Here is a 22,465-nt window from a genome sequence, read left to right as displayed (position 1 = left end):
TTAAAGCAGATGTTCTCAATGAACAAAATGTCAGGAATATACATAAAAGTGTACTTTTCTATGTAATTTCTTTCAGTTTCTTAACATTCATGGCAGGTTAGGGGTTAAACTGTGTAAGAGTGCCTACAGCTATGTATTTATCCAGCCTGGATTTTTTTTCCTTCATGCCAGAAATACCTTTTAAAGAGACAACATGCTAATTCTAGATGTTACTATACATGTACATTAACAGAATTAACTTGATAAATTAAAACATAATGTTTATCGCTCAGCAATGCTAATAAATATTCAGCATTGGTAGAAACATGCGTGGTCGTCAGCGGCGTTTCGCTTTGTGTTTTGGGCGACTGTGGGAGAACCTCTCCCTGCTTTTGCCAACAGGCTTTTCTCAAATAAAAGAAATCAGGTGGAGCACTTCTGACTGTCCCACGTGAATGCCCCCCAGACTGGACAACACCCTTTCAAAACAACCACATTAAACATCACCCACACAATTAACTGTCTGTGTGTTTAAATAATTGTATGCTGACTTACTCAACATACTGCTTTTTACTTACTTTACTCCTTTAACTTACTTTTCATTCTATTTGTGTGCCCATACTTCCCCCCTTTCTGGATCATATTACTTCTTGCACTAACACATGCATTACTTGTACACTGGTTTTACTAATGTACTAGCCGCAGCAGTAGCCTGTAGCACAAGAACATTTCCCCTCTGAAACATCGCTGTGGTCATCAACTTCTCTTCTGACACTTCATACGCCCAATTCATATAATTATATTTATCTAGACCACATAATGTATGATCTTTATATGAATCATAGGCTAGTACATTTCCACAGCAGCCTAATTTATATGCCCATTACATTTATTAGTAACGTAACTTTTTTATATCAATTATCAAAAGTGTACTCGTTTTATTGTATTTTATTTTATTATTGGGTAATTAATACCAGTGCATTCAATGTGTGAGCAGCATTTTAATACTGTTGGTGGAGATGAATATAAATAGAGTTACGTTTTATTTCATGTGTCTGTCATTTCTTAGTATTTTAGGAGGTTTCCTGGAAAAAACTCTGTAATTTGGGGATAAGGGTGAAAATGTGAATTTCCTTTAAGGAAAACTCTATTTTAAGTAAATACAATTAATGATCTATTTATTATGGGAAACTTTATTTTCTATATATGTTGAATTTAATGCTTTTGCCTGCAGACAGATTAAACAGTTTTACATTTTCAGTAGCCTCACTAACTCTCTAGATTATGCAACAATTCATGTATTAATAATGTAATTAATGAACTGCAAGTGTACAAATGGAAAACTAAGTTGATTATTTCCTATAATAACTAATTCGATAGTTCTTTAAATTAAAAAAAAGTATTATCCTATTTATTACTGTGGGGTAGCTTAATCTACGACACTGCATCATATTCTATCAGGTAATTATATTTATTAGCAGTTGTCTGTACGACAGTTTCCCCTCTGAAAGGCTGCTGTGGTTATCAACTCATCTTGTGACTCTGCAAACGCCCAATGCATGTAGTTATTTTTATTTAGCTTTTTTATTTAGTTCCTATTTAATACTGTGTGGTAGTTAAAGCTGACATTGCGATGAGAATTTTTATCTGTAAAGTAACTACTACCTACTTTTGGATAAATGAAGTAAAAAAGTTTAAAAAAGGGGAGAAATAAAGTAAATGCTTTCTTTAGTTGATTATTATCAGTTTTGGGAAGTAGTAGTTGTAGCCAGGCTTGGTGAGTAATGGATTACATGTAACTGAGTTATGGATCAGATTACATCTTTAAAGTAACCCTCCCAGCCCTGGTTGTAGCACTAACACGTCCGTGCAGTACCAGAAGCAGCACTTTCAGGATCTTTATTTCAAGGACCCTAGTTTTTCACAACCTCGCTAAATACTACTTTCTATTATAATTTTAAAGGTTTATTCCAACCAAATACTACTTTGTCCAAGACTCTTTATTGTGAAATGTAAGAAATTGATTGAAAGACTTTAGTGAAAGATGTTTTTCATCCAAAAAAATAGAAAGAAATATTATTTAAAATCCTGAATATGAATAAACTTACACATTCGGGCACATCTGTGTTCAACTTTTCATTAAATATTCTGAAAACAGAAGGTCTGTAAATAATTTTTGTTTAAAAACACTTTTTTTTGTGGTGTGATGATTTCCTCTGAATGTTGGAATAGATATATGTTTTATTTCTCCATCCTGTGTAAAAAACACTTCCTGATAGTTAAATGATATATAATTTCATGTAATGTCATTTTTTCCCCTTTCCCATAAAATACATGTTCAATTTTATAAAAGTTTCAAGACCAAAATGGATCTTAGTTGAAGAATGAAGAATTATATAGAGTTGCATGTTGAGCAAATAATAATAAATATGTAATAAACTGCTATGAAGAGAGGTTAAAACAAACACTCTGGGGGCAGATTCAAATGTATTTTCATTCTCATATAAATTAATACTATTGGAGATATTTGTTACTACAGTCAGCTCAGTTAGAAACACCAATAAAAGTAAATGAACACATATAAAAGTTACAAGAGTCGCTTTATATTCCACTTCTCTTATTCCTATATTAACTATATGTGTGTGTATTAGCTCTCAGTGTAATGCCCGGACATGTTGCGTGAGCCACAAAATCAGGAACTTTCTCGATTGAACCGGTCAGTCCCGCCCACAAACGTGTAAGCGCTCAGCTGATGCAACTAGATGCGCCTCCGGTATAAAAGCTGCGCGCTGCGCTCCGACAGCCGCTCAGCTCGACTCTCTCACTACATGGAGCAAACTCAGACCAAACCCTCGGAGGAGACACCGGAGCTTCACGGACAGGAATCAGGATGGTCTATACCACGGCTCTGATATTTGGACACGGAGTGCCCGTCTTGTCGGAGGACGAAAGCCTCGTAGAGATGATCGGGAAGTACTTCTTCCAGCGCAGGTCCCCGGGCCGAAAGACGACTTCAGTCCGGCGGGGGAGCGTCGAAAGCTGGGACGAGAGAGATTCTAACTCACCTTGTAAGTTTTAAGAAAAGGAAGGGGAAAAAAAGTTGAATGTAGTTTTTGTTGTGGTAATAAGAAATTCATAAATAGCGACTGGAACTATATAATTTGGCGGAAGAACAAATTAATTAGCCGATTTCTAAGTTTCTGATGTAACTGATCCAGGTCTGGGATCAGCTGATGGTTGTTGAGCTGTTCTTCCTCTCAGCTGCTGATACAAACTCTTTATTTCTGATGACTCCTTTATTTTAAGGCAGTATTGACACACATGTATCTCATGATAAAAGTAGTAACCAAAAGTAAAATGATTGAACGAGGGTCAAACTCACTTTATTGATAAGATGCAGGATTTGTATTTGACAAATGGTATAAAAAATCAGAATCAGAATTATGTTTATTGCCAAGTAGGTTTTTACACCTATGACGAATGTGTCAAAAAAAACTTTAAAACGTATTCTAACAAACACTCTTGATCTCTTTCCACAGTTGCCAACCTGGACGCTGGTTTGGAGCACGAGGAGGGGCTCCTTCAGCAGGACGTGACCCGGCAGATAGAGCAATGTCTAACAGAGGCCAAAGCCTCCGCCCTCCACTGCCAGGTGCTGCTGCTGCCTCGCCAGATGACCTCCAGGGTGGGCCAGGACGTGGTGCGCTCCTCTGCCGACGAGCCCTGTGGGCTGCGGGGAGCCTCCATCAAGGTCTACGTGGAGGGCAAAGATGGCCTGAAGCCTGTGGGGAGCATCTTCCCAGACCCAAGTGTCACCCCGACGTTTGAGCTGTCCGTCATTTTCAAAGCGGACAAGGGCGACGGCTGGCCGCCACTCATGCACATCTTTGATACCAGCAAAGTGTTGAAACTGAGACCCGAGTACCGGCTGGTGAAGAGGAAGCTCTACTCCTCTGCCAGCCCGGTCATTCATGATTTCAACTAAGGGCACAGAGTTGAATGTAAACCCCTGTTTCACTGATTACCCTTTTTTTTTCTGGTGTGAATGTTAAATACACAGTTGTATCTTCTTTCAGGCTACACATGCACACGGCCTGAAATGCACTGTTATATTTTGGCTCTAAGGAAGTGGATTGTTCTTTGTTTGGTGTATGAATGTCTAACTTGGAGCAGGAGGTCAAACTGCTTGTGTTGCTACACTCTGTAGCCAATGTGACCACAGTATTTTGCACAGGATGGTTGAATGTTAAACGTGTACACTGTAAACATAAAAAAAAGAGAACTTCCTTCCAGGACTGGGCAGGTCTCACTCCTGAAGTGTGCTGTACTTTTTTTTAGTTATTTATGCGATTGTAAAATAAACTTTTTACACTACGATTTCTTTGTCCTGTGCTTGTATTTGAGTGCTGCTATATAGTCTGCTGTTGATACCGGTGAGCAGGGTTGGGAGGGTTACTTTATAAATGTAATACAATTATTTATTACCTGTTTAAAAAAGTATCACAAAATAATAAAGTAATGTAACTTGATTACTTCCCATTATTTTGGACTACCTCAACGCCAAATACTTTTTTTGTAAGACAACTCAAAGAAAATAGAAATGAAGATTTATAACATCAAAAATGTATCTTCTGCTCAGTGAATTTTTTTTAACAATCCCCATTTTTCTTTTTTCTCTTACTGTAATGATTAGTTACCTTTTTTACATCCTGATAATGCGACCCTGTTTGTGTGTACTGTAAAACACTGTCCGTCTTCCCCAGGGGACATCACACATATTCACGACATCTGCTGACAATTTATGGGCCCCCAACACTTAATGACTTACGACTTCTTGAGCTTCGAGTTGTTTAGAGTAAAAGAAAATGATCATATAAAAGGTTAAAAGTGTGCCAGATCGTTTCAATGAGCCCATTTAGAGCACCGAATGCAGCTGGTGAGAGCAGATCTCCAACGACCCTGAAGTGACCGAGACACACAAACAGCAAATACACAACTCTCATATTATTTCAGTTTTAGATCAAATAATCTTTTTTTTTTTATTTAACAAATGTACAACAGAACACATGATACATGTATCAGCTACCCAAACACAAAACTCTACATAATCCATCTCACAAGTACAAAACTTGTTTTTGTACACCCATCTAACACACATTACACAAACACGTTTCTTATTCCATTTACATAGCGCACACACACGCACGCACACACGCACGCACGCACACACACACGCACACACACACACGCGCTACAGTGATGAGTAGGGATGCATCAATACTATTTCAGCAACACCAATCTCCACATACTTTATTTCAGCCCATTAAAACCAAAGCATGACATTACTGCCAACTATTTTACAGATTAAACTGTATTGATTAGTTATTAGAGCAGTTTCTGATTCTCTAACCTTCAAAGGCCGCTACTGATTTACATTCAATTCACTAAGACATAAAAATGAGCTGTGGCGGGTATTTGAAGTTAAGGTAATTAATCAAGCGAATAATTTGTTGACTCACTGTTTTTCCGTCCAAGTTATATAATCATTATGTGCAGGAATTGTTTCCTAAGCTCTGTTGGTGATTTCAAAGACACTGACATCTGAGATGTAGAAGCAACCTTATAAATGCTAAAAAAAACCCTCTTCCATGATAGTTATTCTGACTTTTGACGCCTTGTGCACTTGAATGCAACACCTAATAGACTTAGAAAAGGGTTCCTGCTCACTTCAGTACCACGATGTTGATGTGACTTTAACAAAAAGGCACCATATTGTTTACAGCGATGGGTTACAGCTCTCCAGCAACTTTCACATCGCAGCTAGTTATTAGATTGATTTCTAGTTTATGGATTATGGGTTTTTATGGAAGCTGAGGGCTGCTTAAAGGTGGGTAGTTAATCTATAAACGTGTTCTTTGGAAAACAGTCAGCAGAAATGTAAATGCAATTTGCAGTTAATGGGCTGAAACATGGACAACACGGGAGCATTCAAACCCGTGACTAAGCAAAGCAGACGGTGACGTCATCAGCTTTTCTTAATGAAGACAGCCATCGTCTGTTACATTTATCAGAAAAGGCAAAAAACTCCAGTTGTTAAGATTCCTAATAGCTTTTATGTGGATCATATTATAGCAGTGATCAAACTGATATAGATTCAGTATCTTGGTTGCATTTCACATGCAGTACCAGTATTAATGCATCCGTGATTCAACATGATCAAATCTGACAAACAGGACTCATCCTGCACTAAATTATTCAGGTCCCAAACTAATGTTTGCTGGTGACAGAGTTTTCTTTCCCTTCGCCGCTCCTCCTCCTCCTCCTCCTCCTCCTCCTCTGCAGAGGGAAATGATGAACCGTCGCTGGTGAAATTATACTTGGGGTAAGTGGTGCCATGGCTTGTTTGGCCTGGAGTGAAATCCCCATGGCGCTGCACATTAACCAATCATATGAACTGAAGAAGAGGAAGCTTGATGCAGCTCTCTCTCACACAGACAGACACACCCATTCACATATATACCCTTCGTCTACGGCACTGCACGGATGAATAAGTGCGTATGTATACACACACACACACACACATACACACACATACACCAGGCACACAGAGACTGCACAGTCCTCTTCATTAAACAACCAAGGTGACCAGTAAGTATTTAGCTCCACCACCTCCGATTCCAAGAGTGGCTCTCTGTATCTCAAAGTGTCTCGTTCTCTGATATCTCAGTCTATTTCTTCATTTTGAGGTCGGCCTCCATGGCACTACGACGACCCCTGGTGCCTCCGTCCTGCGGCAGAGAGACAGGCGAAAGAGGGAGAAAGGGGGAAAAAGAAAGAGAGCGAGAGCAGGAGGAAAAGTTAACATAAGGGTGTAAAGGTCAAAGGTCAGCTGGACAGAGAGAAGGGAGGCCCTGTGGCAGGCCTCCTCACGCGATTGAGCTCCGCACAAATAAACACAGCACAGTCCACCTCGGAAGGCTTCCTCCCAAAATGAAGAACATAAAATAAATAAATAAATAAAACAATGATGATCAAAAAAGGAAGATTTTAAAAGAAAAGAAGGAGAAAAGAAATTAGAACATGCAGAGACACAGACAATCGCACGAAAACAGAAAAACACAGGAAACCGGCATGGGGTCATTAACGGAAGGTCGACGGAAGCTTGGGTGATGAAAGGTTACTGGAGCCTGTGTGTGTGTGTGTGTATATGTATGTGTGTGTGTGTGTGTGTGTGTGTGTATGAATATTGTGTCCAAACAGAACTTAAAGTTTATGAGGGTGACACGGACAGTGTGTTCAGAGATGTGTGTGTGAAACTGTCAGAGAGAGGAAGAGGAAGAGAAATTGTTATCAGACGTCTTTACAGCTGATTGTGGCTGGGTACTGATGGTCTGGGTTTTTTTCCTTCAGTACTACTGAGCATTTGATACTTAAGTTTATTACTGGGTAATGGTTGGAAAAACCTCTACAGAAACAGTCAAAGACGTTGTATCATGCTGAAATAAAAAGACAGAAAAGATCATGAAAACCTGTTTTCTCAGCTCAACTACGACTGTTGAGGTTCTACAAAAAGTAGAACATTTTACATGAAATATTTCAGTATTTTTGTGTATCTTCGTCTCACTGGTTTGAGCTGTTCGTGGCATTTGTAAGGTTTTATCATTATTATTATATTGCAACTGTCTATCAAGTGTAAATACAATAAATAATATTACTTTAACTTAGATTGTTTCTCATTTTCTTTTTAATATTTAGTGTTAGAGACATTAAATCATATTAACTAACACTTAAATAAAGACAAATTACTTCCACTTGATATTTTCTGGAAGGGTTTTAGACATCACGTTAAAAATTTACATTTCTAATTATGTTAATGGTTAAAATTTAATATTTATGTCACGTAACTGCATTTTGCTCTGACCGATACAGGATCTTAGAGACCAGTACTGACATCGATATCTGAGAGTTTAAAAACCAAAACTAAAAACCCCAATAGATATATTGGCTGATTTTGTATTTTTATTATTTAACATAAAACACTAAAATAACCTTGATTCAGATCCTTTAGACCTTTTTTTTGTGTGACCAAGACACATACTGTAAATGTAGTACAGTCTCAATAATCAATATTTAGGATCTAATCTTTAATTATAGGTTTTAACAGTGGCTTTTATGTTGAAATAGCTAAAAATGTTTAATGACCCCCGACACTGAAAGGAAGGAATTTTAAAATGACCTGAAACTGTTGAAGTTACTGAATATTTGCAGTTACATTATTTCCAACACTAAAAATAGTGCTCAGATTTTAATGGCTTTTATGACTAATTTAAGGCTTCAAACTGTTTTGCTTCCTTTAATGACACTAAACTAGAAACTAAACTGTACTGAGAGAAAGAAAAGCGATGAGAGGTAAAGACAGATATGTGCATCGTGTATGTGTGTGTCTGCGTTGAGACAAGCGTGTGCGGAGCGTGGCCCGGTTCTGGTGAAATCTGAGGGAGAACCTGAATACTTACAAAGAGAGAGAGAAGGAAAGCAGGAGAGGCCATTGGGACACTGTCCTGTAGGAGGACAAACATTGGAGTGAGAAAGAGAGAGAAAACACACACATGTGCGTGAGAAAGCAAGTTTCATACAAGTCTGCGTCAAACACAGAAGCACTCCGAGGAACGAGCGTCCATTCGACCGCTGCACGGCACATTCACAGACAAATATTCACACGTCAAAGAGACAGATATCCACACATACGCAGATAGTAAATAGTAAGATATATAAGGGACAGATACACAGACGTAGATAAACACACCAGACACTCACACATACACACTATACCACAATTCTCATCATGGCCCCTATGAAATATATCATGACTTTCATCCAGTCGTAGCACTTCCATGAGCTCAAAATGTTATTTTTTAATATTGTTCAGGTAAGTAAAGTTGTGTAGAGGAACAGCTTAACTAATTTGTGGAGCATTTTCTAAAATATATTCTGTTTAGCAAACCATTTGCAAAATTCACCCATACTTCTGGACTTCCCAGGTAAATTTAGCAAATTCCCAAATATTCCCCGTCTGGAACTCACATATCTAAATTCCATGATACTTCAAAAATGCCATGACCAACAGGAAGCCTGTTACATACACACACTCACAACTCCCGCATTCACACAACTGAGATAAAGTAGTATACACACACCCACACAGAGAACAGCAAACATAAACGTTCACTGCGGACAATAGCAGACAAACAGTTGAGTCAGTGACAGGCAGATGCAGACAGACAGAAGTTAGTGAGGAGAGGTGCAGCCAACATGCAGGACATGAATCAGCTGGGAAGTCAAGACTAGGCATTATTCCACTGAAGCACATTGCAGCAAGCGGAGAGGAGAGTGGACCTGGTGACAACTGCACCGAGCTGACCAGATGTCTCCAACATGTATTCAACAATGTGTGTTGGTCTGACTTATATGATGCCGATGTGAATGCAAATATATCATCAGTGTCAAGATTTTGAGAGATAGGCACCAAAATGATCCGCTGTGTGTCCTCATTGGTTCTGGTACTTCACATTTCAGCATACATTACTCTGAGTGACAGCGGGCTACACATGAACAAATGAGTGTACAATGATTCAGTTACAGTAAGCCTGTAATTAGCCAAAATGAGAAGACTAAAGCCTTTGTTTGAGTTGAGTCGAGGTTCTTTAAATTTATAGATATAAAAGTAGCATGGATTCAGCAGACATGATGTACTAAGGTATATTGTTCAATGTAATGTCAAGTAAAATGTCAAAAATGTACCCATTTTCTTTACGGTTGAATTCTTAACAGAACAGAGAAACTGGAGTAACAGTTTCACAATATTATAATATAATAATATATAATCTAAGATAGTAAAATTTACATTTAATCACATCAGAAAACTGTCCCATTTGGATGGAAAGAAACACACACACACACTTCATCAGTGGTGATCAATACTGTTTTAGGATCAAATACATAATCTGAAAATGATACGACAAGAAACAAAACTTGAACAGCAAAAGTCAATCCAAAGGCCCAGAATTTATAATACAGTGTTGCTCTTAATCCATTAAAATAGTCCAGGATTAATAAATGTCAGCCGTCTTGGTCAGTCAAGACGCGTTGAGCATTAGCAAAATGTATATAGAGACACATTTTAGTAATAATATGAGAACCAGACTGACCACAACAAATCAAAACTATGTCCACAAGGCTTTTAAAATGACATTCTGCTAAGTAACAAAGGAAATTAGTTAGTGGTTAGGATATCCTTTCCACACTGTAAATGTATTTTCATACAGATTCTCTGTTTGCCACCAGCAGCAGGAGAAAACATGGTCATCAAACTACATCAGCGGGGGAAAAGTGTAAAGTCAACAGCATCCATCTCTCTGAAACCTTTAACCACCTGTAAGTAATCAAAGTTATTCTCATTAGACCTCTTCTCGGGTTAAAGTTAGGTGGAGCTACTGAATGCATGGAGCTCGCTGAGCTCACCAAAGTACATATATAACACCTGAGTGAGTGGACCACAGCAGGTAAGCTGTTACAGTCGCTCCTCCCAAAATGTCTGTTGATATTTCAACACTACAACATATTTCACAGTTGAGTTTCAAACATTGACAGTTTATAGAGCGTGTTATCAAAAAGACTTGTTTGACACAGATTTTTAAGGGAATTCTTATTCGACCCCGACCAAGTCACCCAACCCACCTTCTCAGCCGGCTCCCCAGGCTTACGATTTCCCTCCCTGCCGCGGAGGCTCTTGGCGGAGATGGCGCTCTCTGAGGTCTGCATGATGAGTTGGGTGGCCAAGAACTGCTGGACGTGCTCCAGGACGTCCCGCTGCATCTCCAACGCCATGTGGTACACGTCATGGTCCGACGAGTTGTACATGACGGCATTCTGAAACATCAGCATGATGTCGCGCTGGAACTCAGCTGTTGTACGGATCACACCGGACTCAATGTTCTTCTTAATGGCCGACAGGTCCATGGGTCTGGAGCAGCACGGGAGGGGGAGGTGAATTTATTTATTCTATTTGTACAATCAACATCTTTTACCATCATTTAACTTATTCCTATTCGCTGCAAGGGAGAATTTTGGTGTGGTATGAATGCTCTTTGGATTCTCTGCAGCATGTGTCAGAATACTTTGTGTGCATGCGAGCTGTAATTTTATTAAAACAGCCAGTGTAGTGCACGTTTGTGAGTGAGTTCTTACCTGTGTACAATGCTGTGGTAACCAGGGGCGATGTCATCTGACACAGGCTGCAGGAAGACGCTGGCATACCTGAGATAAACATGAATTCAGTAACTGTAAAACACTTGTTTCCCTGTTCTTTTTATTCCAGACCAGACTACGTTTTTCCAAAACTTGGTCTTCATGCACAAATGCTGGATAAACAATTAGTAGACAACAGGGTTCAGCATAGATTTAGGCCTAATTAGAGTATCCCATTTATGTGCTTGTTTCACAGATATTTAGCTGATATTAGATAGCTATGGTTTTAGTAATACAAACTGCCTTGTCTCCTCTTCTGTCTGCACTTATGGGGAAGAGTACACAGTCTACTATTTCACATAGTGGGGATTTACACTCTTCATTTCACAACAGAAAACATGACTGATCAGCTGAATTAACTGAAAGGTGGAAAAAATACAGCCTAGTCAACTTTTTTTTGAGGTTGCACTGCAGGGCCCAGACACTCACAACCTCAGTATTTTTTAAATTCTGGGTACAGCCCAATATCCATTAATACTGATCATCCTTTGTTGGCCAAGAAGTCTCCTGCTATATGATATCATGTGATGTCTCATTAAAATTGAGGTGCTAAAAAACATTCTGAGGTTGACTGAGAGGTATTGCTAAGGTTTATTTCATTGTTGAGGCTGAGGCATTGAAAGAAACTCCACCTGTGGTTGGCTGCAGCTCTCCACACCAGCATTATGGCTTTTTTCCAGATCTTCTGGGCCTGGACTGCCTCCTGGTCCTCACCACATGTAGATCTGTTGCAGAGAGAGAAGGAAGAGAGGAAGTGAAGACAGAGTGGGAACGTAGAGAGGATTGTAAAGTCCAAGGTGAATGGAAACGGGAAGTAGAAGAGAAATCACAAGTAGCAGAGAGACAAAAGCACATTTTACTGTCAGCAGCCAAAGACTGCTTAACTCAGAGAAATGGACTCAAAATGTGATTCAGAGGTCACGACATAAGTACTCATGACAAATGACAGCTAAGCTTTATCTTCATTTCTCCTAAAATGTTTTCAGTTGGGGCAAGGGTTACTCTAGGACAGGGGTCAACAACCTTTAATAAAAAAAAAAAGAGTAAGCAGCGCTGGTGGCGCAACCAAACAAATCTGCCCACGCACGAGACATTTCTTTTTTTAGAATTTGGAGTAGTAATAATTAAGTAAGTTTGGAGTAATAGTTCGCTAGCTCGACGGACTCAAGAGTAGTAGCCACCACTATTGAGGTTCAGCTAAATATAGAGGAAAAGGCAACAGGTCAGGAGGTAATGTATGACGAACATTGTAGATGAGGACATTTTAAAATGTTTTTTTTTTTACATTTGGTGTGTAAAAGCCGCAGGTTGTCTACCCCTGTTCTAGGACATGGCCGTGGATTCACACAAGCCTAAATAGTGTAATAGATCAAAATTAATTATCATAGTCCTTTCTGGAACCATGAACACATGTGGACACCTACAGCTGGGAAGAAGAGGCCGGGCTGCTGGCCAGTGAATCAGCTGTGTAGCGTTGGGACGGCGGGCCGTAACCATCTTCACTCTCGCTGGCTGCCCGCTCCACCTCCGACAGATAGGGACCCTCCCCCTCCCCGCACTCCTCCTTCAACTCCATCCCTTCTTCTGGGTCACCCTCACTCCCCGCCTCCTCCTCCTTCACCTCCTAGATTTGAGAACACACAAACGCACATACTCTGAGTAAAATTACTGTTTTACAAAGGTTGTGCATGTGTGTAAATGGGCAGCAGTGTTTTACCTTGGACTCTTTCCCAGACACAGAGCTGTCCTCAGAGTCTGTGGGACAAAAATGAGAAGAGGATTAGAAAAACATCAGTATATAATCATGACTGCTGTGTGTACGTCTACATAAGTACACCACCCACCTAGGCAAGGTGGGTTAGGCTCCGGCTGGCTCCATTCCTCTCCTTCACTCTTGACAGTTGCTTCAGTGGTCTCCTTCCCTGCCGCCCCCTCCTCTGTAACCTCACTTCCTGTTGCACCGTCGTCAGAGGTGACAGAGGAGATGATATCACTTCCTACCTCAGGTCCCTCACAGTTTCCCTTAAGCTGTTCTTCTCTTTTATTTTCTGGTTGATTCTGGGTGTCTATGCCTGCTGGGATCATAGCGGACATTGCAGTCACATTCTGAGGCTCCTGTGTGGAATCCGTGTTTTGGACTGTGGGTGCTGGGTCTGAAGACTTCAACTCCTGGGTCTCCCAGGGGCCAGGGAGGGTGTGTCCCTCTGAGACGGCCTCTTCACACAGAGAGAGAGCTGCTTCCACTGCTGCTGCGTCCAAGGCTTCCACAGAGTCATCGACCTGGGGAGAAGAAGGAAAGGACAGAGACAAGACAAAAATGAATTTCATACTGAAAAAACACTGCAATGGTTACCAAACAACAGAAAACTCCTCTTTTTGGTATAAGGATTTTCTTATAAGGCATTAGAATAAGAATACAAATTTCAAAGCCTGGTGCTTCAATGTGTTTATACATCACTCTTCCACCTGCTGGTGCAGTAATAGATTTTCTGTGGATTTAAATGACTAGCATACTCCTCTTTGATTGTAAATAATGCAAACTGATGTGGAACCTTTTACAAATAAACACAGTATGTACCTTCTCCTCTATGATGGCAATGATGTCTCCTACTGTTTCCAGATCCAATTCGTCACCCATGTAAGATACAGCTACAAGGTCCTCTTCTACTAATCCTGTTTCCTCTTCGAGCTCTGGCTTCACTGCAGCTTCTGCTTCTCCCTCTGCAAACACACACAGAGAAAGAAATAATACAGACAAAATAAAAACCTGCAGCATCACACTGCAAAATTGTAAGTAATTACTGGGTCTGAACCCAGTTTATTTATCTTCTGTACGCCACGAACAGTGCAGGCCAACAACACCTACAACCAGACCTACCAAGGGCTGGTTAAATAGAATTTTTCACATCTACTTTTTACTGTATCACACATAATTTCTGAGAATAAATACCATTTGGCAACAAAGTTTAAAGTCACAGGTGGACATATTTTCATTCTTTTATAAAGATTCATGAATGTTTGTGGCAATAAAAGCCACTGAGCTACAATAGCCAGAATCCAGTCTCATGGTGCAAGAAACAGCAAGCGTGTGGATCCGTGTGCACGCCTGAACAGTTATGCAAATTTACCTGTGATGACCTCATGACCAGGTGGTAAGGCGGTGACTGCGGTGGCTGTTTGCACTCCATTGGTGAGGCTTCCAGTAGAGTCTCCCTCCCCAACCTGACATTAATAAATACAGGAATAAAACAAAAGTTAGGTTTTAAGTACCTCTATGACTTTCACAGTGACCCAGTGGAAAATAAAGTTAAATACCGGTAATATTAATTGACATTAAATTAGAATACTGCAGTAAGATCTGTTGCCTATGAATCATTACCACTATAAAAAAATTAAATTGAATAATGTAATAACATAAGACTGTGAGCTGAAAACCTGTAACTCTTGAAAAGCTGCATAATCTATCATCTACATCCTCATTAACCAGCCATTTAAAATTAATTAATAATTTAATTAATATTCTGTGAGTACCCTTTGCTTTACTGCACAATGACATTTTAAAAGTATTCCTACAGCTTGGGTTTACAGTAGCATTCAATTAATTAGTGTCTATAGAGTATATCACAGGGAACATAATTAAATAAAGTAACTTTGAATTAAATACAGTAACTTTGTGGCATATACAACTGAGTCTTGCTTGTTTCTTTATATATTTCTATCCTATTTTTAATTCCTGTTAGTTTTAGATGTAATGATCCAGGCTCAGCTGGCACTCACCAGGCGGGGGCTGGCTGAGATGAGGTTGCCTTTTTTCAGCAGTTCTGACAGGAGAGGTGAGGGCGGCGGTGTGGCCTTCTGGGCTAGGAGCCTCTTTTGTGATGAGTCATCTACTAGAGCAGCAAGGCCTCCATCTTTGGGCCCTGGGCCTGGAGCATCAGTCGCTGGTAGAAACACTCCGACCCCCTGGGCCTGGCAGAGGCAACAAAGAATCAGTGAGAGTGGTTGGCACAGTGAGCTGCAATATCTGAACTAGTTTCTTCCACATGGAGCTGGGATTGCCAAAACCACCATAATGTGAGATTATCTTTTTCCACTGACTCATAATGAGACCCATAGAGAGTCCACAGTGCTGATTTCACTCAAAAAACCCTTATTTAACACACATTTCTCTCAGTAATGGCAGTATTCCTGGGGTATCTCATCACTGGTGAGTATATAAGAACACTGTTCTATATGAGTCTGTCCTTACAACTGAGTGTGTGGTGGTGGTGGTTGTGGTGGTGGTGGTGGTGTCATCGGAGGCAACACCTCCTGTATCCATAGGCGGCGTGGGGACCGAAGAGTCAGCCTGAGTGTCCACGGTGGGGGGGCTGGCACCCAAGGGAGAGCGTACAGTAACACTGGGCAGACGTTTAGGTGTGTTTTTCACCGCCTGACGAGCTGTGATGGAGAGGGAAGGTCAGAGTGGGTGAGAGAAAGAATGAATCAGTCTCTTTTTTAAGTTGAAGGAATCAGAAAAAAAACTGCAGTACAGAAACCATGAGCAAGGCATCATGTGATAACACTGTCGTTCCAACCAAAGCAAGTCAGAAAGAAACAATCGCTTGTCTTAGCAAGTATTTAAAAAAAAAAAAAACTATTCCAAGAAGAGGCTGGCGCAACGTATTCTAGTAGTTGCAGACTTGTTGGATTTAGACTGGGTAATATACTGAGCTCATGTGGGTAAAAATCTTGTTATACCACATCTTCTTTGATGGATTTGGTGTTGTGTCTATGTAGACCCCTTTTAATGTACTATTCATACCAAATATTAAGTAACTTCAAGTATTAGTTCAGAATAATGCTCACATATCTCAGATGTCCTGAAGAAAAATAACATATTTCAAAAGAAGGCCTTAACAGTGTGCAGACCGAACCTACCTTGGTACGCTGTCTCTGTGGCTTTCCTCTTCTGTTCTGCTTCCTCCTCATCCTGCTTCTTCTTTCTGAGGTTGGGCAATCACACAGTTTAACAATTAACAATTGTGGAAGATGGTTTATAGGATGGTATAATGACATAAAGGACAGAGGTATGATTGTGGCTGAAGGCTGCAGGTTTGAACTGCAGAAGCAGCTGTGTGAACCCTCTCCCATGCTTTGTAATAATAACTGTTCAGGAGTCACTGAGCAATTACCTGCTCCAATGTTGTTGCTCACTGGCCCACAGACACTATGGCTGTGTCTGAAATCACCCTCTTGTTCACAACTGCCCTCTATCTGACAGACACTCAGTAGTTTACTCAATAGGAGAAGAATTCGGTCACTTATGAGTCATTGTCTTCTTATGTCATCTTGAGTTACACAAACTAATTTTTGCATCCAAAGCATAAAATGAAGTGTTCTGCATTGTGGGATTGTTAGCAGAAAGTGGTGTATATACATTGGACACTATTTTTTCGAGAGGGTGAATGCGGTGCATTATATTATAAATAGGAAGTGATTTCAGGCACTGCCTAAAGATTAACTGGACTACAATCCTGTATACTATAGCAGCATTAACTACAGCTGAGGATGATGAACTGAAACCTTGGACCAGCTTACATCATCATATGAGAACCATGGACGTCTGTATAAAACATCATGGAAATCCACCTGACAGTTGTCAAGGTATTTCACTTCCTGTATTATTGTATTGAACCAACCAACCAACATGACATTACTACTGGTAGACGTATCCTGGAGCGCGACTAATTAAACATCTACTTATACACTTTTTGAATTTAATAAGTAAAATAGTAATTGTATAGAGAGAAATCATTTAAAATCAATCAAGAATAGTCTTACAGTGTGATCTCTGCCCACAGCTCCTTCAGCTGGGAGTCCATGTGACCCGTCTGTATCAGATCCACCTCCTTTTTCAACTTCCTGTCCGGACAGAAAGCAAAGGAGGGTTAGAGGTCGGGTCTCACAGTCCACAAACGTCTTTAAAGTAGCCTTATTTTAAATGTGTATGTACCTGTACTGTTCTTGTGTGTCCCGCAGTAGTTTTTTCAGTTCCTCTATCCGCTCTGTGGTGAGCCTACGAACGATGACATCTTCAATGGTTTCAACCACCTCACCCTTCTCACCACGCTTACGCCTGGAGCAACGGAGGGCACAGACACTTTTAGTCAACTCACAAAATAGTTTACCTATGATAAACAAATAATTTAAAAAAAAAAGCAATAACACATTATTATAATTCTTCACATAGGAGTGTCTGTATTATATTACTGACTTAGGTGCTTCTGTGGCTTCCAGCAGCTCGGAGTATTGTGAGGCACAGTGCTGAGAAACAGAGAGAACATTTGTTATCCTGAGGCAAATGTTAATCATGGTCTGAGAAGAATTCGGCACAGTAATCTGCTCTAAGAAAAACAAACGCAGAAAATGTTGGTTTGTAGCTGTCTCACCTTCTGTGAGAACCAGTCAGGTGGACGACCAGGTTCTGAGAAAGGCTTGATGGCTCTACTTACAGATACCCTGGAGGACAGAGAGAAATTCATCAGAATAAACACACATGTTGGGAGAACAATCATGTGGTAACTGATTTTAAAAAATCTAATAGGAATAAATTAAGATATGTGAATGAGGTCCAGGGTGCTATGAAAATAAGTAATGTCATGTGAACACAAAAAAAAAAAAAACACTAAATCCTGGACAGTATCATGTCACAACTGTCAAAAGCACAACACAATGATCCATTTGTATTTGTTCCTACACTATTATTATTATGTATTATATAACATTATTATTATTTTTTTTTTTTTACACATGACTGTGACAATCAATAAGCAGTGGATCTGACCGGTTCCTGGTTACTTGATCACTTGGCTAAGACTGACCTCTAGTGGTGAGAATTGAGATTCAACAGCACACATACTAGTATTTTTGCACCATATCCTAAAGCATGGGCATAACCACCTAATGTATATGAGCTTATATGCTTATTTTTAAAGAGAAAAACTTTTATTCTGCCTCTTTTATTAAGGAAATCCAACTGTGTTGTGTCAACCAAGGTTGATTCTCTTTCTTGTTAATGTAGATGGATCATTGTTGTCTAGAAGTAAGTAAAAAAAATCAGGTGTTAAAAGGTTAAAGATACTTGGACTGATTTGTTCACAGTAAATATTTTGTGTCTCTTTATAAACTTGAATGTTATACTGAGATACTTAATCTTTATTCCACATTTAACATTTTATATTAAATATCTGCACACAAAAACAGACAGTCTGCAGCTTATATGTGAAGATAATAGGGCTAAGAAGACACACATTTAGATTCATCACTTCAGGTGAGTTTAAAATGTTCTTCATCCTTTTAACACTGAAACCTTAAAGAAAACAGCTGATAACACGGTGTAAGCCACTGTGCTATACTAAAAAAAATAAATAACAAAAACTGTTGATTATCTATCTACGGAGCCCCTAAAGGGACATGGGGGAAAAATAAAAAATTAAACGTTTCTAGTGCGCACTAGACACTATCTGCGCACTAGATAGTATCTAGTGCTCACAAACCACAAAACTAGATACTATCTAGTGCGCACTAGATACTATCTAGTACTATCTTGTGCGCACTAGATACTCTCTTGTGCGCACTAGATACTACTAGATAGTATCTAGTAGTATCTAGTGCGCACTAGATACTACTAGATACTATCTAGTACTATCTAGTGCGCACTAGATACTATCTAGTGCGCACTAGATACTATCTAGTACTACCTTGTGCGCACTAGATACTACTAGATACTATCTAGTACTATCTAGTGCGCACTAGATACTATCTAGTACTACCTTGTGCGCACTAGATACTCTCTTGTGCGCACTAGATACTATCTAGTACTACCTTGTGCGCACTAGATACTACTAGATACTATCTAGTACTATCTAGTGCGCACTAGATACTATCTAGTACTACCTTGTGCGCACTAGATACTCTCTTGTGCGCACTAGATACTATCTTGTGCGCACTAGATACTACTAGATACTATCTAGTACTACCTTGTGCGCACTAGATACTATCTAGTACTACCTTGTGCGCACTAGATACTCTCTTGTGCGCACTAGATACTCTCTTGTGCGCACTAGATACTCTCTTGTGCGCACTAGATACTACTAGATACTATCTAGTACTACCTTGTGCGCACTAGATAGTACTAGATAGTATCTAGTACTAGATAGTATGTTGTGCGCACTAGATACTATCTAGCACTATCTAGTGCGCACTAGATACTACCTTGTGCGCACTAGATAGTACTAGATAGTGTACTATCTAGTACTAGATAGTACTAGATAGTACTAGATACTATCTAGTACTATCTAGTGCGCACTAGAAACGTTTCATTTTTATTTTTTCCCCATGTCCCTTTAGGGGCTCCGTATCTATCCCCATTAAACGTATACACCCCTAAAGATAGAAAGATAATATCAATACCTCCTCTGTTCTAATCAATCACTGTCTGACTGCCACAAAAACATTGAACACGTTTTCTTTTACCAGTTTTGGTCGCCACTCCTCATAACAGAGGAGGCCAGGCACAGCTTCTCCCTGACCGACCATGGCTCTGTGGGTCCCACATTCAGTATCTTGTGTTCTGTGGAGAAAGTAGAAAAAGCACAAGAGAAATTATAACATAAAATATAAAATATCCAAAGGTTATCCAGCAGCTCCTGGTTTGTTATTAAGATAAAGTATTTATGCGTCAGGTTACAAACTAGGAGAAATAACACTAAACATTAAATTATATTAAACATTATTATAACCTAACTAACCCGTACTGTCTGTAAACATTAAACATATATATAAATCGCACCGCAACCGCGCTGCTTTTCCGACTTTAAGCTTTTTTATTTATTTATTTATTTATTTATCAAAATTAGCTCGCTACCTAGCCACCGATAGCTAGACTGTTGATGTTTACGTGATGCTTTAAATATTTGTTATGGCTTCTTGAGAGTGCACGGGGGTTGGAAAAAAAACACCCTCATTTAATGAGAAGTGGCTATAACCCGCGGTTCTGCAGACAATAACACAATAACACAATAACAATAACAAATATCAGCGTTAGCTTAGCCGTGTTGATTACGGGGGACACATTCATGAGACACACACACAGCTACACGGTGTTATTTAACGTTTTATCGAGTAACGGGACAAACTTAATTAATTAAACTGCCCGCTGTTTGTTTAATGGTAGCTTTTTGCTGTGAAATCACGGAACTCGAGAGAAAGGTTGTGAAATATTACTCACTGCCGATACCGCTCGCCATTTCTTTTGTGACGAGCCCGTCAACACAACTTCCGCCGGACAGGTTTCAGTGGTGCACACAGACGTTACGGCGTTAAGAGAAAAATAATAATTTAATTAAAGTTAAAGTTTTATTTTTATTAAAAAACTGTTTGTTTGTTTTCATTTTTAACGACAGTCAAGCATTAAAGCTGATCGTGGTTTATAGGAGATTTGAACCTTCTAATATGAACATTGAACACTTTCTATATAAATCTATCTAACTCTATATAACTCTATATAACAATATATAACTATATATAACAGTATATAACAATATATAACAATATATAACAATATATAACAGTATATAACTCTATATAACAATATATAACTGTATATAACAGTATATAACTCTATATAACAATATATAACAGTATATAACAGTATATAACAGTATATAACTCTATATAACAGTATATAACTATATAACAGTATATAACTCTATATAACAGTATATAACAGTATATAACTCTATATAACAGTATATAACTCTATATAACTGTATATAACAGTATATAACAATATATAACAGTATATAACAATATATAACTGTATATAACAGTATATAACTGTATATAACTCTATATAACTGTATATAACTGTATATAAATCTATCTAACAGTATATAACAGTATATAACTCTATATAACTGTATATAATGTATATAACAGTGTATAACTGTATATAACAGTATATAACAGTATATAACAATATATAACAGTATATAACTATATAACAATATATAACTGTATATAACTGTATATAACAGTATATAACAATATATAACAGTATATAACTGTACATAACAGTATATAACAATATATAACAGTATATAACTATATAACAATATATAACTGTATATTACTGTATATAACAGTATATAACAGTATATAACAGTATATAACTGTATATAACTGTGTATAACTGTATATAACTGTATATAACAGTATATAACAGTATATAACTGTATATAATGTATAACTGTATATAACTGTATATAACAATATATGACTGTATATAACAGTGTATAACAGTATATAACAGTATATAACTGTATATAACTGTATATAACAGTGTATAACTGTATATAACTGTATATAACTGTATAACAATATATAACAGTATATAACTGGTCTTCCGTCACTGTTAAATGGGAGTGAAAACACCAAGTGAGTTGGTTGCGAGCAGGGCTGTAGTTAAGATCTTGGACTTAAATGCATCACTTTTCCATTCACCCATATTCTTATGCATTTAACAGGGCAAAGTATTCCCCAAGCTGGTTCAAAGCCCTCTCCACATTATGAGGAATATAATTCTGGTGAAAACATACTAAATCCATTTAAATTTAATATAATTTGAGTTATTGTCTGATTTGTTTTGACTAAAACCTGTGAAATGTAGAAATAGTGACTCTCTAGGCCCACTATAATCAAAAACAACATGTGTATTAGTAGAAACGTCTCTGTAAGTCATTAACAGTGGGTTGAAAACTTTAAATCTGTTTCACCTCTGACCACCACAGCCAGCATCACCAATGGGTGCGCCCAGCAGTGTGCACTATTGTACTAGTACGCCTAACCACCCACAACAGTGAAGTCATGGTTTACTGTCATCTGGAAAATAGTGATAGTTTCTTTCCCTGAATTTGCTGCTTTAAATCTGAATCACATACCATTAGAGGATGACATGTAATTGTTTAATCACTAAATTTCCATGTTTCACATTCACTATCTAGAGCAGAAAGATCTCTACTAACATGTGATGAAAAACAAGTGTAACATACACGTTTAGTTTTATTAAGTAATTTGACTGATTCCCAGAAAGTAGCTTTGTCTTTAAATGACCAGTGTGTTGGATTTAGTGGCATCT

General features: G+C 38.7%; 2 protein-coding genes across 5 annotated transcripts; one reads left to right on the top strand and one right to left on the bottom strand.

Annotated features, from left to right (window-relative positions):
* Positions 1–2,768: 2,768 nt before the first annotated feature.
* si:ch211-39i2.2 (DNA damage-inducible transcript 4-like protein-like) lies at positions 2,769–4,356 on the top strand. The gene is made up of 2 exons (XM_051419508.1): positions 2,769–3,047; positions 3,519–4,356. The coding sequence occupies exons 1-2, from the start codon at positions 2,870–2,872 to the stop codon at positions 3,962–3,964; spliced, it is 624 nt and encodes a 207-aa protein (XP_051275468.1). The 5' UTR covers positions 2,769–2,869; the 3' UTR covers positions 3,965–4,356.
* A 627-nt stretch (positions 4,357–4,983) lies between these two features.
* Positions 4,984–20,620, bottom strand: brd8b (bromodomain containing 8b). 4 transcript variants are annotated; one of them, XM_051419505.1, is made up of 19 exons: positions 20,558–20,620; positions 19,804–19,900; positions 17,718–17,787; positions 17,543–17,592; positions 17,282–17,404; positions 17,110–17,190; positions 16,207–16,271; positions 15,536–15,726; positions 15,064–15,255; positions 14,415–14,508; positions 13,865–14,007; positions 13,131–13,566; positions 13,004–13,041; positions 12,711–12,910; positions 11,919–12,011; positions 11,227–11,295; positions 10,717–11,002; positions 8,496–8,540; positions 4,984–6,767 (listed from the first exon to the last, which is right to left on the bottom strand). In XM_051419505.1, the coding sequence occupies exons 1-19, from the start codon at positions 20,574–20,576 to the stop codon at positions 6,708–6,710; spliced, it is 2,352 nt and encodes a 783-aa protein (XP_051275465.1). In that variant the 5' UTR covers positions 20,577–20,620; the 3' UTR covers positions 4,984–6,707. The 4 variants fall into 4 exon arrangements, with proteins under 4 accessions (XP_051275465.1, XP_051275466.1, XP_051275467.1 ...); XM_051419506.1 differs by lacking the exon at positions 8,496–8,540; XM_051419507.1 differs by lacking the exons at positions 4,984–6,767; positions 8,496–8,540 and adding an exon at positions 9,944–10,411.
* Between the last annotated feature and the right edge of the window lie 1,845 nt (positions 20,621–22,465).

The sequence above is a fragment of the Dicentrarchus labrax genome, unplaced genomic scaffold (assembly GCF_905237075.1).
Source record: "Dicentrarchus labrax unplaced genomic scaffold, dlabrax2021, whole genome shotgun sequence".
In the NCBI taxonomy this organism is placed as follows: domain Eukaryota; kingdom Metazoa; phylum Chordata; class Actinopteri; family Moronidae; genus Dicentrarchus; species Dicentrarchus labrax.
Note: the sequence above shows the minus strand (reverse complement) of the source record. Positions and strands in the feature narration are given on the sequence as shown.